The sequence below is a fragment of the Sitophilus oryzae genome, unplaced genomic scaffold (assembly GCF_002938485.1).
Source record: "Sitophilus oryzae breed Bouriz unplaced genomic scaffold, Soryzae_2.0 scaffold_1396_pilon_pilon, whole genome shotgun sequence".
NCBI classification, from domain to species: domain Eukaryota; kingdom Metazoa; phylum Arthropoda; class Insecta; order Coleoptera; family Curculionidae; genus Sitophilus; species Sitophilus oryzae.
In genome coordinates, this window is record NW_022146055.1 from 743,686 (window position 1) to 757,055 (window position 13,370).

Here is a 13,370-nt window from a genome sequence, read left to right on the forward strand (position 1 = left end):
GAGAATGCTTTTTCTCAAAATGTCAATAATAAACGTGTGTAAAATGTCAAAAACAATGTTAATTTTTTTTTCTTATAAAGACAATCCGGGGACATACTGTATATTAATTGGTTGTTAAGCCAATTGTGGCAATGTTTTATTTTATTTGTAGTCAAAGGCAAACCCCAATGGCCAGTTTCCGGTCTGGAGGACAGTATAAGTAGACTATCTATCTAAGGGTCCTGCATTGGACGAAAGCTATTCCAGGAATATCCATGAAAGATTAAGGATCTAACAAAGGCATCGGGTCTCTTAAACCTTTCTTTTGGCCTGCCAGCTTATAAAAAGTAAGACCCACTTAAATAATAATTATAATGATTTATTTATTTGATTTTATTATCACTGTTCGTAAGCTTCTTTACATTTTTTGCTAATTGAGGTAAAAAGAACTTCTTCATATTAATTCCTGGCTGTTCTATAACCAACGCTGAACATATTCCAATTGTAAAGGACACTATCAGGTCAAAAAGTAGCGATTTTGCCTAAAAAATACATATTAAAAATTTTATCCATTTTTTCTTGTAACTAAACTCACTACAGTGAACTCATTAATATCGATAAGGCCACTCAGTCGAGAATTTTTCATAAAAACAACACCAAAATGGAAAATGTATGTGGAAAAAGTAAAATTTCCTAACAAAACAACATACTTGTTTTCAAAAAATTTTTTTGGCCATCCTGCAATACAAAAAAGATTTATATTAAAAATAAATATTGTTGCGGACCCGTGTGGACTCCGTTAAAAAGTTCTATAAGTCTTTTATCGTTATTGTTTTTGTTAATTAGTGTTAAATAAATAGTGTGTAAATAAATTGTGACTTTCTATCCACACGGAACCGACGAAAAACCTAACAATATCCATAGTTTTTTTCTCTCACCCTGTATAATGTTTCGGGACATTCCGTATATACCACTAGCTACTCCTAGTCCATATAAAGATTTCATTAAGGGTCCCAAAATAGCAGATAACAACCTAGATGCTTCTGGGTAACTCAAAACATAAACTAATACTGGCAGAGCATAGAAAAAAAATTCAAATGATTTTTCCCAGATCTAAAGAGATATAAGTATATAAGTAAAAGTAAATAATGGCGTTTGGTACTACCCTATGATCGAAAAAACGGCGTCCAGTTGGCTTGGAAATGAAGATCGATGATTTTCCCAATATAATTTTACAAATAAAATGACAGCTATCTTCATTTCATACCCAGAGCTGCCGAGGTTTTTTTTATACAGGGTGTTACAAAATATGTGCCATCTCTCGTGGGGAGATTCCTCACGTAAAAATGGAATTTATTTTTCCTATCAACATAGGTCCGTTTCTGCTTTGTTTCGTAGCTACAGGGTGTTAAAGTCTTAATAATCTTTGGATTAATTATATAAATTGTTTAGATATTGTAAATATTCCAGTGATAACCCACATGTACGTTCCTGGTTCCTGGTGAATATGTCGACACTTTTTTAGCTTTAAAATATGTTGCATTTATAGTAACTTTTACTCTCAAATTTTCATTTGAAACGCTAAAAGTACTTTCGAAAAAATATTATGAATTTAACACTCTGTAGCTACGAAACAAAACAGAATCGGACATATATTGATATGAAAAATAAATCTTACTTTTACTTGAGGAATCTCTATTTTTTGAAACACCCTATACTGTACCGTATGATCGAAAAAACGGCTCCCAGTTGGCTTGGAAATGACGATCGATCACATTCCTCATATAATTTTACATATAAAATGATAGCGATCTTCATTTTGATACCCATAGCTGACGCTGTTTTTTTCTCGATTATACAGGGTGTCCCAGAAATAAGTGCAAATATTTTAAGGGGTGGTAGATCTCGATAAAAGAAACATATTTTCTCTTTATCGTGTTTCAAATAAGTCCAAAATAACGGAGTTATTTTACTTTGAAAATTTCCAAAAAAAAATATTTTTGCTTAAATTTTGAGAACCACTGGATCTTTTCTGGACGTTCTTTCTTGTAAATTTAATCTACCACCTATGTTGCCATATTATCAAGAAATTATGTTTTTTAAATAAAAACTAAAAAAATTTCCAAAAAAATTTTCAAAAAATTCCGAATTTTAAAAATGTTTTTTTCGCGAAGGAAAAACTCATAGGTGTGTTTCTGGGGTTGAACTATACTACCAGTTAAAATATTTGCACTTATTTCTGGGACAGCCTGTATTGTATAATACCTTTATTTTTGGCTGCTGTTTTCTTGTAAAATATAGATAGCCAAAAATGACACCAACCAAACTTGAACCCCAGTTTATTAAGAATCCAAAATAAGTATAGTTCAAGTCTTTGTTAGAAAAAAATACGGATCTTTTTGTGTTCCTAAAAAAAATCTTTAAAGTATATATGGCATATTTTATACTACAATCTTACTCTAGGTTGATCCAGTACAATGTTGGGTAATTATTATTATAGAATATCCAGGAATTAACTGCATAGAGGCCAAAAAAGAGAGTAACTACGATTTTTGGCAGACTCCATTTATAATTTATTGAGATATACAGTATTGCCAAGTTAATCAAATAGTACTGGGTATCTAAGGATAATGACCACATACCAATATTACACTAAAATTAAAAGTAAAAGCCTGTATATTATGAGATATACAGCAGTATTTCAAAATATACCACTTGATCAGTCTCTAACAAATTTGTTACTTGGAAAATTGTTGCCCACCAATTATTCGAACAGGAATTGTTGATGATGTTGACCACCTCAAATGTCAACGCGCCGTTACAGTAACTTGACGTAATGATAAGTGTTAGAATCATAACAATCAACGAAGGCCAAAACCTGCAAGAAAAAATATTTAACGAGACCGTTTTCCAGACAACACCTATTTTTACCTGGCTATCCTGTTGACGAACAGCACTGCCGCATCTTTGAGAGTGAATTTTCCATTTTTCTTATACATTTCCAGGATATGATTGGTTAAAAGCCACGAGGATATAACAAAAAAGGCTTGCACGATCAATACGAATAATATTAATACTAAACGAAAGATCATCATACTGTATAACTAAAAACAATACAACTTTCATAAAAATGTACAGGGTGGGTCGAATTGGACGCTTTTAAAGGGAAACACCCTTTTCGATAGGAGATAGACGAAAACTAGTATCGGTATCTGGAGCTTAATTTTTCTCAAAAAAAATGATAGTGAAAACCGCACATCGATCTGTTACCGTTTCGGAGTTACGGGGTGTTTTTCAAAAATATGGATTTTTAACAAATCCCTGTATCTTTTTTGCTATGGAAAATTTTACATTTTTTATGAAAACATTGTCAAAGCACCTTTTTACGTAAAGTATAATTTTTTTAAATTAATCATTTAAGAGTCATCAACAGAAAAATTGATTTTTTATTTGGGACGTCCTGTATATTTTTAATTAATTAAAAACAACTTAAAAGTTACAACTGAAGTTATCAACAAATTTTTGCAGCCTTAGAATTTTTAAAAACTCTATATATCGAAGAAGAATCGAGCAAAATATCAAGTATGCTATATTTTTGGAAAGGTTATTTTAATTTATTTTCACTGAATTAAAAATATACAGGGTGTCCTATATAAAAATCAAATTTTCGGTTAATAATTCTAAAATTATTAATTTTAAAAAAATTATACTTAAACCATTAAATTCTACGTAAAAAGGTACTTTGGAAATGTTTTGATAAAAATACAAAATTTTCCATAGCAAAAAAGTTACAGTGATTTGTTAAAAATGCACATTTTTGAAAAACATCCCGTAACTCTGAAACGATAACAGATATCGATGTGCGGTTTTCACCATCATGTTTTTTATAAAAATTGAGCTCCAGACACCGATATTAGCTTTTGTCTATCTCCTATAATAGAAAAGGGTGTTTCCCTTTAAAAGCGACCAATTTGACCCACCCTGTACAATGGTCCCACTTTCGTGTGTTTTATGACGTTTCACGTTTATTAGTAGAAGAATGCGGTATTCACATCACTGTACTACTTTTTTTTATGAAACTAAAGATGCTGCACACAGACCTCTTTTCCTAACCCACTTGGTTTCTGAAATACAGGGCGAATTTGAAAATGTTGCATTTTTCGACCCCATTCGTATCTCGGTTATCTTATAACTCATCCGAAAAGGTGTACTTAGTCCCATAGAAATCAGTGGCATAACTAGATTTTCGCGGGCAGCTGTCATTCTTGAAATATGACGCAAACTTATGTTTTTTTAATAGAATACCCTGTATATTTTTTATTTTATTTGTCTTCTTATGAGCTTTCTAAAAATATGCTATAATTTATAGTTATTAACAACGTAAAAATTGCATATTTAACTTTTAACTTAGGCGGTCGGTTTAAATTTGGTAATCAAAACAATCAAATAATTAATTCGACATCAAATTTTGGATATTTCACGACCTTATTTCTGCTAGAATCCGAAAACCAATTATTATATTATATATTTATATATAAAACCAATTATAGCGTGATCCATTACAAAAAATTTTGAATTGTTCCATTACAGCAACGTTGATGTGTAACTTTTTTTGCGGACACCCTGTAGAACTCTATATTTTTAAAAAGGCTTCATATTAACCTATAAATGCTCACAAAATTTTAATTCAATACAAACTGTCGTTCTCCTTGGAACATCCGCGTCGTATGAGAGGCGCCACACTGTAGAGTATAGTATACAGGGTCCGGCAATAGTGCGTCGGGCATCTGTAGCTCCTAGAATAAAAAAATTGAGAATTTTGTTTAAGTCCAAACCTAAAGTATTTACCAGGATGTATTTCAGGAAAATATTTTAATTTCTATAGGGTGGCTCAAGAAAGTGTGAGTGGACCTGGATGATTTTTTTTAAATGGAACACCCTGTATATTATTGCATTTTTGGATTTCTTTCAGATCGCTTTACATAACCCTAAGATATGAATAAATATATTTCGATAGTTTCAGAGATATTAAAAAATAAATCAAAAATATATATTTTTCAGCCCTTTTTAAAAAAAATTATTAAAAATACAAGAACTGTTCTGAAATCAGAACTATATTAGGTATTTACTTTGGATGGTCTGTACTTACTTTGCTATAAATATAAAAATCGTAAATCATACAGGATGTTCAAAATTCTACGCCAAATTTTCTAAAATATAAAATAATTTTTCTTCGTTTTTTTAAATGGAACACCCTGTATATTATTTTTTCAGTAGACGGAGAATTAAAAAATGAACATTTTTTGTATTTAAAGTATATTAAAATTTTGAACGGTTTCGCAGATATTTGCAGTTTTATATTTCATATGGTATTTTCCACAGTAAATTTTTATCAATGATTTTTCTCTCGTATTTTACCATTGAAAGCGCCATATGAAATAATACTGCGTGTACCTGCGAAACCGTTAAAAATTTTGAAATACTCTAAATACAAAAAATGTTCATTTTTTAATTCTCCATCTAATAAAAAATAATATACAGGGTGTTCTATTTAAAAAAACAAAGAAAAAATATTTTATATTTTAGAAAGTTTGGCGTAGAATATTGAACATCCTGTATTATTTATGATTACCATTATTTATAGCAAAGTAAGAACAGACCATCTAAAGTAAATACCTAATATAGTTTTGATTTCAGAACAGTTCTTGTACTTTTAATAATTTTTTTAAGAAGGGCTGAAAAATATATATTTTTGATTTATTTTTTAATATCTCTGAAACTATCGTAATATATTTATTCATATCTTAGAGTTATGTAAAGTGATCTGAAAGGAATCCAAAAATACAATAATATACAGGGTGTTCCATTTAAAAAAAAGCATCCAGGTTCACTCACACTTTTTTGAGCCACCCTATAGAAGTTAAAATATTTTCCTGAAATACATCCTGATACATACTTTTTAGATTTGCACTTAAACAAAATTCAACAAAGTTTTTTATTCTAGGAGCTACAGATGCCCGACGCACTATTGCCGGACCCTGTATATTTAGAAAATCCATAATAAGACAAATAAAATAAAAAATAATATACAGGGTGTCCCCCTGCATGTGAAAAAAAAACATAAATTTGAGTCATATTTCGAAAATGACAGCTCTCAGCGAAAACTGATTAATCCATCACTATATTTTACGTGAAAAACTCCGGGGAACTCAGATTTTCAGAGCCTTTTCTATAGATTATACCGTATCATCGAAAAAAAATGGCGTCCAGTGGGCTAGAAAATTCAAATGCAAATTCAAAATCAATGACATTTCCCGTACAGGGTGACAATTTGAAAACGAACAGTATTTAATATTGCCTCTGCCGATGATAGTATGAAAATTTGGCGAAACGAGTCGTCAATTTACATATCAAGAGGGACAATTTTTGAGGCATTTGTTGTCGTGTTACTTTCAACCCCTTGACCTCCAGGGCACCTACCTAAATTTTAAATAGCACCCCTATTTCTTTTACCATTTTTGTGTTTCTTAGAGAATTCTACATAAACTGCATTATTTTTTTGAGAATTTTATAAATTATTTATTATATTAATTTTATTAAGTAATATTAAATACTATTCCTTTTTGGAATTGTCACCCTGTATAAATTTACATATAAAATGACAGCGATCTTCATTCCATAGCCATCGCTGACGCCGTTTTTTTTCGATCATACGATAGAATAACCGATATACAAAAGGGGTCGAAAAATGCAACATTTTCAAATTCGCCCTGTATTTCAGAAAACAAGCAGGCTAGAAAAAATCTGTGTGTAGCATGTTTAGTTTTATAAAAAAGCACAATGATTATGAAAACCGCATCTTTGTATTTGTAGCTCTCGTAAACGAGAAACTCCCTAAAACACAAAAAAAAATGGGCCACCCTGTACCACACGTTATTATTACTATTTTAAATGTAAGTTACAAGATGAAGGCAGATACGAATGTATCTATGGTATAGTACTCTAATATAATAATTCAAAAATTACCTCTTCCATCTTGGTGGTGTTATTTATGTAAAAATTTCCCCATGACATAAATGTATGACATACTATAACTAAACATGTATAGAGTGTGCGAAAACCTTGAATAGATTTTAATTTCTGGTAATCGGGATTCTTATCACTAGTAATCAGTCGAAAGTTTCTGGTCAAAGATAGATAATGGAACCATGGATCTAAAAAAGGGAAATTGTAACTAGGGATTTTGTGAAACAGTCACTCTACACTACAGGGTTGTTCACGATATACGACATGGAGTATTGTAGCTAAACGATTAGATTTTTACAAATTGTAAGTTTTGGATTCGTTGGAGGACTATTAGAGCTACAATTCAAAAATAATTTTAAAAGATACAGAGTGTCCCAAACAAGTAAAAAATATTATAGTTGTATTTTTTTAAATGTAACACCTTGTATATTATACACTCGAAAAAGTTCCTTAGAACTTATGACCGAGAAAAATCAAAGGTTTTCCTTGATTTAAGTAAAAACAATCTTCGGATTGTCACGGGGTTTCTAACAGGACACTGTCTCCTCAACGAACACCTCAGTAGGCTGAAACTGAGAAACAACGGCGAATGCAGATTTTGTGGGGAAAATGGGGAAACACCAGAACACCTTATCACTGAGTGCGCCGAGACGACGACCATTCGTGCCATGAACTTTGGTACGTCTGATGTCGAGGATGGAGAGCTGGCCTCTGTGGAGCCGTCTCAGATACTGGCTTTTCTTAAAGCCCTGAGACTGTATGATGAGTTATAACTCGTTATGACTCAAGAAAGGGGAACACAATAGATCTATAAGGTCGCGGTGATTAACTCCCCTCCTAAACATTCTACATTCTACATTGTATATTATTGCCTTTTTAGATTCTACGATTAAAATAAAGGTAAATTTGATTAAGGTTTATCACACTTAAACCTTACCGTATTTTAAATATTTTGAATTTTGTGAAAGTGCAGTTAAAAATTTAAGGCTTCATTTCTCCAAGGGTATCAAAGTCTTGTAATACTAAATATTTACTGAAGATTATTTATTGATCAGATATTGTGTTGCAATAATAAAAATTATACTACCTTATACAGAGTGTCCAAAAATTTATGTTAAATAATTACTAGATTTAAACGGCAGTAACTTGTTTAATTTAAATGGAACACCCTGTATATTTTAGATGAATCAGATGCACAATTTAATTGTCTATCAAATTGTATTAAACCTTATTTTACTTACTTCTTCAAGTTTTCGTAGAAAATGCATTTTCTCATAATTTAGATTTCATTTATCACTATACCCATGGAATACTGACATTTTAGATGTTTTTCAAACAACATATAATATGTACAAAATGTACAGGTGGTAAAAATAATAATATTGCAAGCCCATTTGTTTACAAAAAGAAAACTATTTAAATCTTTGTAAAAGACTTTACCAATTAAATATACCGCCATTATTTCCGCCCAAAAATTAGTTAATTACATATTTAATTGTTTTAATTATTCTAAATAAATGTGGATTTGACTCAGAAATCGATATAATAATTAGTTATAAAAATAAACGTCTCTATTGTTATAAATAAGCATTCGCCAAAATGAAATAAAAGATGCTACTTTTTACCAGACTGTCTAATATACATACAAAATTCAGTTTTTTAGAATCTGGAGCAATTATTATTAATCAGCCTAAACAGGCAATTAATGTAGTTTGAATACTGGGGTCATATTAATTGGTCATCTTTAACAAAAATATTTAAACAGTTTTTTTTATATTTTTTAATGAAATAAGCGAACTATATCGACAATATTAGTATCTGTACTTTGTTATATTTAAAAACTAGCGTGTACCAGCGACTTCGTTCGCTTCGAATTAACCATTGGTAATGGTGATGATAAAGCAAAGCAAGAATTTCCATTAACATACACACTGGATAAAATTTTCTCACATTTATGTCAGCATGAGAAAAAACAATATTGCGATATTATTATTTTGCCAAAAATAAGCTTTTTACATCAAACTGTTTAAGCAGAATCGTGGTGAAGAAATTACCCAACATTTTGGAACACCCTGTATGATTTTTTAAAAAAATGTAATTAAATATGTAAAAAAACCAAATAAATTATGCTTGTCCAAGCGTGTTCCCGACAGACTAAGCGTTTTTTAAATAACAAATATTGTAATATTTGAGGGGCGTTTACACCCTCTTGGAATTTGAGATTCGAGAAACCCCTCCTTATCGAACCTCTACACCCCACAGTCAATCAGTTTGTCAAAAATCAGCTTTAAACGTCAAGCAGTTTAAGCAGAATCGTGATTACTCAATGGTCATATTTTATGAAAGACCCTGTAAAAATTTATAAAATATGTAAAACAACAAAATAAAAGTCAAGCGCTTTAAGCAGGATCGTGATTAATCGATGACCAGATTTTTCGAAACACCCTGTATACAGGGTGTCCCATTTTGGTTGAAATCATACGGTATCTCCGTTATTAGTGAAGATTGAAGGGTGCGGTTTGCACAAACCTGTCTCACTTTTTTGTCAAACGGAAGATGCCGTAAACAAAATTTTCATAGCCCTCTTCGTTTCCGAGCTACAGGGTCTTTTTGAAAATTTTGCAATTTGGGCACCTCCTGTATCTCTGTTATTGTTAAAGCTATCGAGAAGGTTAAAACTGTTTATTGTAGAACTTTTTACGTAGAATACAGTCCCGTAGTCTGTTTTTCTACCAAAGAAATATTTTTGAAAATATGAACTAAAGTTATGTTTTATTAAATGGAACACCCTGTATATTTATAAATCATATAATCTGTCTTGCCATAGGCTTCTGAAAAATATATATCACTCTATATTTATTTTCAGTATTTACTGCAATATTTAAAAGTTTTTATTAAAAGATCATATTTATTAGTAGGCCATGATTGATAATAAAATAAACTAAAGAATTATTAAAAGTATACTGCTATCTGTCTCTTGTTTTATTTTGGGAGCCGCTAATAAATTCTTTATATATTAGGGAAACTTAACTCTCTACCGCTATTTGTAAATCTTGGAATACGTGTATACGTAAGAATAATCTATCGTATCGGAAATTTTAGACATTCCTTTAGCTAATTTACGTGAAATATACTTTCAGCAAGATGGGAAACATTCCCCCTCATAATTATGGAAATATTAGAATACTGTTAAATTATTATTTTTCAAATCAATGAATTGGAACCAATGAACGCATAATGATAGCCTCCTCGATTCCCGGATTTCGCCGTTCTCGATTTCTGATTTTGGGGATTTTTGAAATACGACATATATCGTGGGCACTACAACAATATCGAACACCTGAAAAATGCTTTAATAATTCAAGATTTAGATATTTGCAAACCCATCCCGTTATAAAAAAAAGAAAAATATATTCACAGTTTCAGTGGTAACAGTTATTTCAAAAGTAAAATATATCAATCCCAAATAAATTTTAATATGTGTATGACTATTTTAGTAAATACCATTTTGATTTTTTGTTATTTATCACGGCCTACTAATAAGAAAATGATATATTTTAAATATTGCAGTAAATAGTGAAAATAAATATAGAGTGATATATATTTTTGAGAAGCTCATAGCAAGACAGATCATATGATTTATAAATATACAGGGTGTTCCATTTGAAAAAACATAACTTTAGTTCATATTTTCAAAAATATTTTTTTTTAGAAAAACAGACTCCGCCACTGTATTCTACGTAAAAAGTTCTACAATAAGCAGTTTTCGCCTTCTCGATACCTTTAACAATAACAGAGATACAGGGGGTGTCCCAAATTGTAAAATTTTCGAAAAGACCCTGTAGCTCAGAAATGAAGAGGGCTATGAAAATTTTGTTTGCAGCATCTTCCGTTTGACGAAAAAGTGGGACAGGTTTGTGCAAAACGCACCCTTTTATCTTCACTAATAACGGAGATACCCTATGATTCCAACTAAAATGGGACACACTGTACATTTTTAAAAAATCTTAAAATATGTAAAAAAAACAAAATAAAATATACGTGTTTAAGCGTTTTTTCGGAAACTTAACCGTTTTTTAAATAAAAAATATTGTAATATTTGAGGGGTGGTTTCACCCTCTTGGAACAGGAGTTTCGAAAAATCCCTTCTTATCAAACCTCTACACCCTAGAATCAACCTGTATGCCAAAATTGAGCTTCTTACGTTGAGTGGTTTGAGCAGGATCGTGATTAATCTGTATGTCAGTCACTTAAGGATTTTATATATTAGTATCGATAATCTAAAATGTCAATATTCCATGGGTATAGTGATAAATGAGGTCTAAACTATAAGAAAATGCATTTTCTACGAAAACTTGAAGAGGTAGGAATAAATGATATAATGCAACTTGATTGACAATTAAATTTTGCATCTGAATCTCGTAAAATATACAGGGCGTTCTATTTAAATTAAACAAGTTATTGCCGTTTAAATCTAGTAATTATTTAATATAGATACATTTTTGGACACTCTGTATAAGGTAGTATAATTTTTATTATTGCAACACAATATCTGATCAATAAATAATCTTCGGTAAATATTTAGTATTAAGAACTTTGATACCCTTGTAGAAATAAAGCATTAAATTTTTTACTGCAAAATTGAAACTCACAAAATTGAAAAAATTGAATTTACTCACAAAATTGAAAATATTTCAAAAACGGTAAGGTTTAAGGTGATAAACGTTAATCAAATTTACATTTGTTTCAATCATAGAATCTAAAAATAGAATAATATAAAGGGTGTTCCATTTAAAAATATAATATTTTTTACTTATTTGGGACACTCTGTATCTTTTAAAATTATTACTTTTAAATTTATTAATTTTTACATGATACAGAGTATCATGTAAAAATATTTTAATATGTAACTCTGACAGTCCTTCAACGAACCCAAAACTTACAATTTGTAAAAATCTAATCGTTTAGCTACAATACTCCGTGTCGTATGTGGTGAACAACCCTGTATAATGCCTAGAAACTCTTACCTTTATGATATTTTTCTTTAAAATTGTCTAACAATGTTGCATACATTACTAATGCCAAATAACCCGCAAAAACCATACTAAAAAATATATAAAAATAAGTAAGAAACTTAACAAATTTAATTTTACAAACATACAGAAATAAGTCTTTCCAAGTTATAATAAATACATTTTCATCTTTGCAAGATAAGCTCAAAACAGTGCAATTTATTTTATAGTGTTTCATTTCTTTAGAAATTTTTTCTTCAATATTGCGTTTCTTAGTATCGAAATCTGTCAAATGTGACGGTATACATACACCCCTATGAATTTTTGATCTGTTATAGTTCAAATTTTGATGTAACATGCCCTAAAATATGTTTTTTTTTGTATAAAGAAAATAGTAAAAAAATAATATAGAGTTACCTCAAAATGTTTCCACGTAGATATATCTCCAGTAGAAGGTATTATTTCCATGTTCACATTACAATAAATATTTTCTTGCTTATCCACACACTTTTCGTAGTTTTCCATATGAAAAATTTCGGGAAAAACTTGGCTGAAGTCTTTCTGACTTAGAGACACTTTAACTTGAAGAAATATGGCAAAAATTATTCGTTTAATGTGCATTTTGAGAGCGAAAAAAATTACAACAGGAACTATGTAAAGTCTGTCTGGGTAATTCGGAGTTTTAGTTATATATACAATTGTTCTAATTATGAATTATTGCTTATTAGATATTTTGCTTTAGTATAAACAAACGATAGGTAACAATAACAATTCTTGGCGGTCTTGCACATTTAATTGAAGTCAGATAATAATATATAGAACGTTGTATTGGGTCGAGTTGACCTTAGAATGCAATACTTTAACAGATAAATTGCAATTTTGCCTTGAATTTGGTGAGAAAATGCAGGTTTATTGCATTGATATATACCGGCTACCATAAGATAAATTGAGTTTATCTCTTTCATCGCCTAATATAATATTTTTTTAAAACATAAAAAATTACTATCTACTATAATAATTATTATAATTATAATTATTTAATTACTATAATTAAATCTACTGATCATTAGAAGGGAATTAACACTAAATATTTTAATAAAAAAATGTATAGAGGGTGTCCCGTGCTAAGCGTGCATTAGTAGTTTCTAGAGAACCACAATATCTAGATCGGAACTTATTTTCACATCATTATTTTACAATGAAATCTATCGATTAAAAATATTTTCAATATGGCAGCATTACCGGAAATACCGAGAGTTGACAGGAACTTTCTTATTTTAAATGGGTGCGCCCATTTTTTACTTCATACTTAAATTCTCTGCAAAATTTTATGAATTTTGATATAACATCCTA

General features: G+C 30.1%; 1 protein-coding gene across 1 annotated transcript; it reads right to left on the reverse strand.

Annotated features, from left to right (window-relative positions):
* Positions 1-337: 337 nt before the first annotated feature.
* Positions 338-12,861, reverse strand: LOC115875805. Its single transcript, XM_030891316.1, has 11 exons — positions 12,435-12,861; positions 12,167-12,378; positions 12,033-12,109; positions 7,006-7,193; positions 2,911-3,083; positions 2,692-2,857; positions 2,438-2,631; positions 2,245-2,386; positions 918-1,092; positions 575-717; positions 338-521 (listed from the first exon to the last, which is right to left on the reverse strand). Exons 1-11 carry the CDS (start codon positions 12,636-12,638, stop codon positions 363-365), a joined length of 1,833 nt encoding a protein of 610 aa, XP_030747176.1. The 5' UTR covers positions 12,639-12,861; the 3' UTR covers positions 338-362.
* Between the last annotated feature and the right edge of the window lie 509 nt (positions 12,862-13,370).

What these genes read in the sequence shown, in the direction of transcription:
- LOC115875805 (XM_030891316.1), bottom strand. Translation starts at nt 12,638, where the DNA reads ATGCACATTAAACGAATAATTTTTGCCATATTTCTTCAAGTTAAAGTG. An exon ending in CTACGTGGAAACATTTTGAG is followed by an intron (nt 12,379 to 12,434) that starts GTAACTCTATAT and finishes AACATATTTTAG; the next exon opens with GGCATGTTACATCAAAATTT. An exon ending in ACTTGGAAAGACTTATTTCT is followed by an intron (nt 12,110 to 12,166) that starts GTATGTTTGTAA and finishes TATATTTTTTAG; the next exon opens with TATGGTTTTTGCGGGTTATT.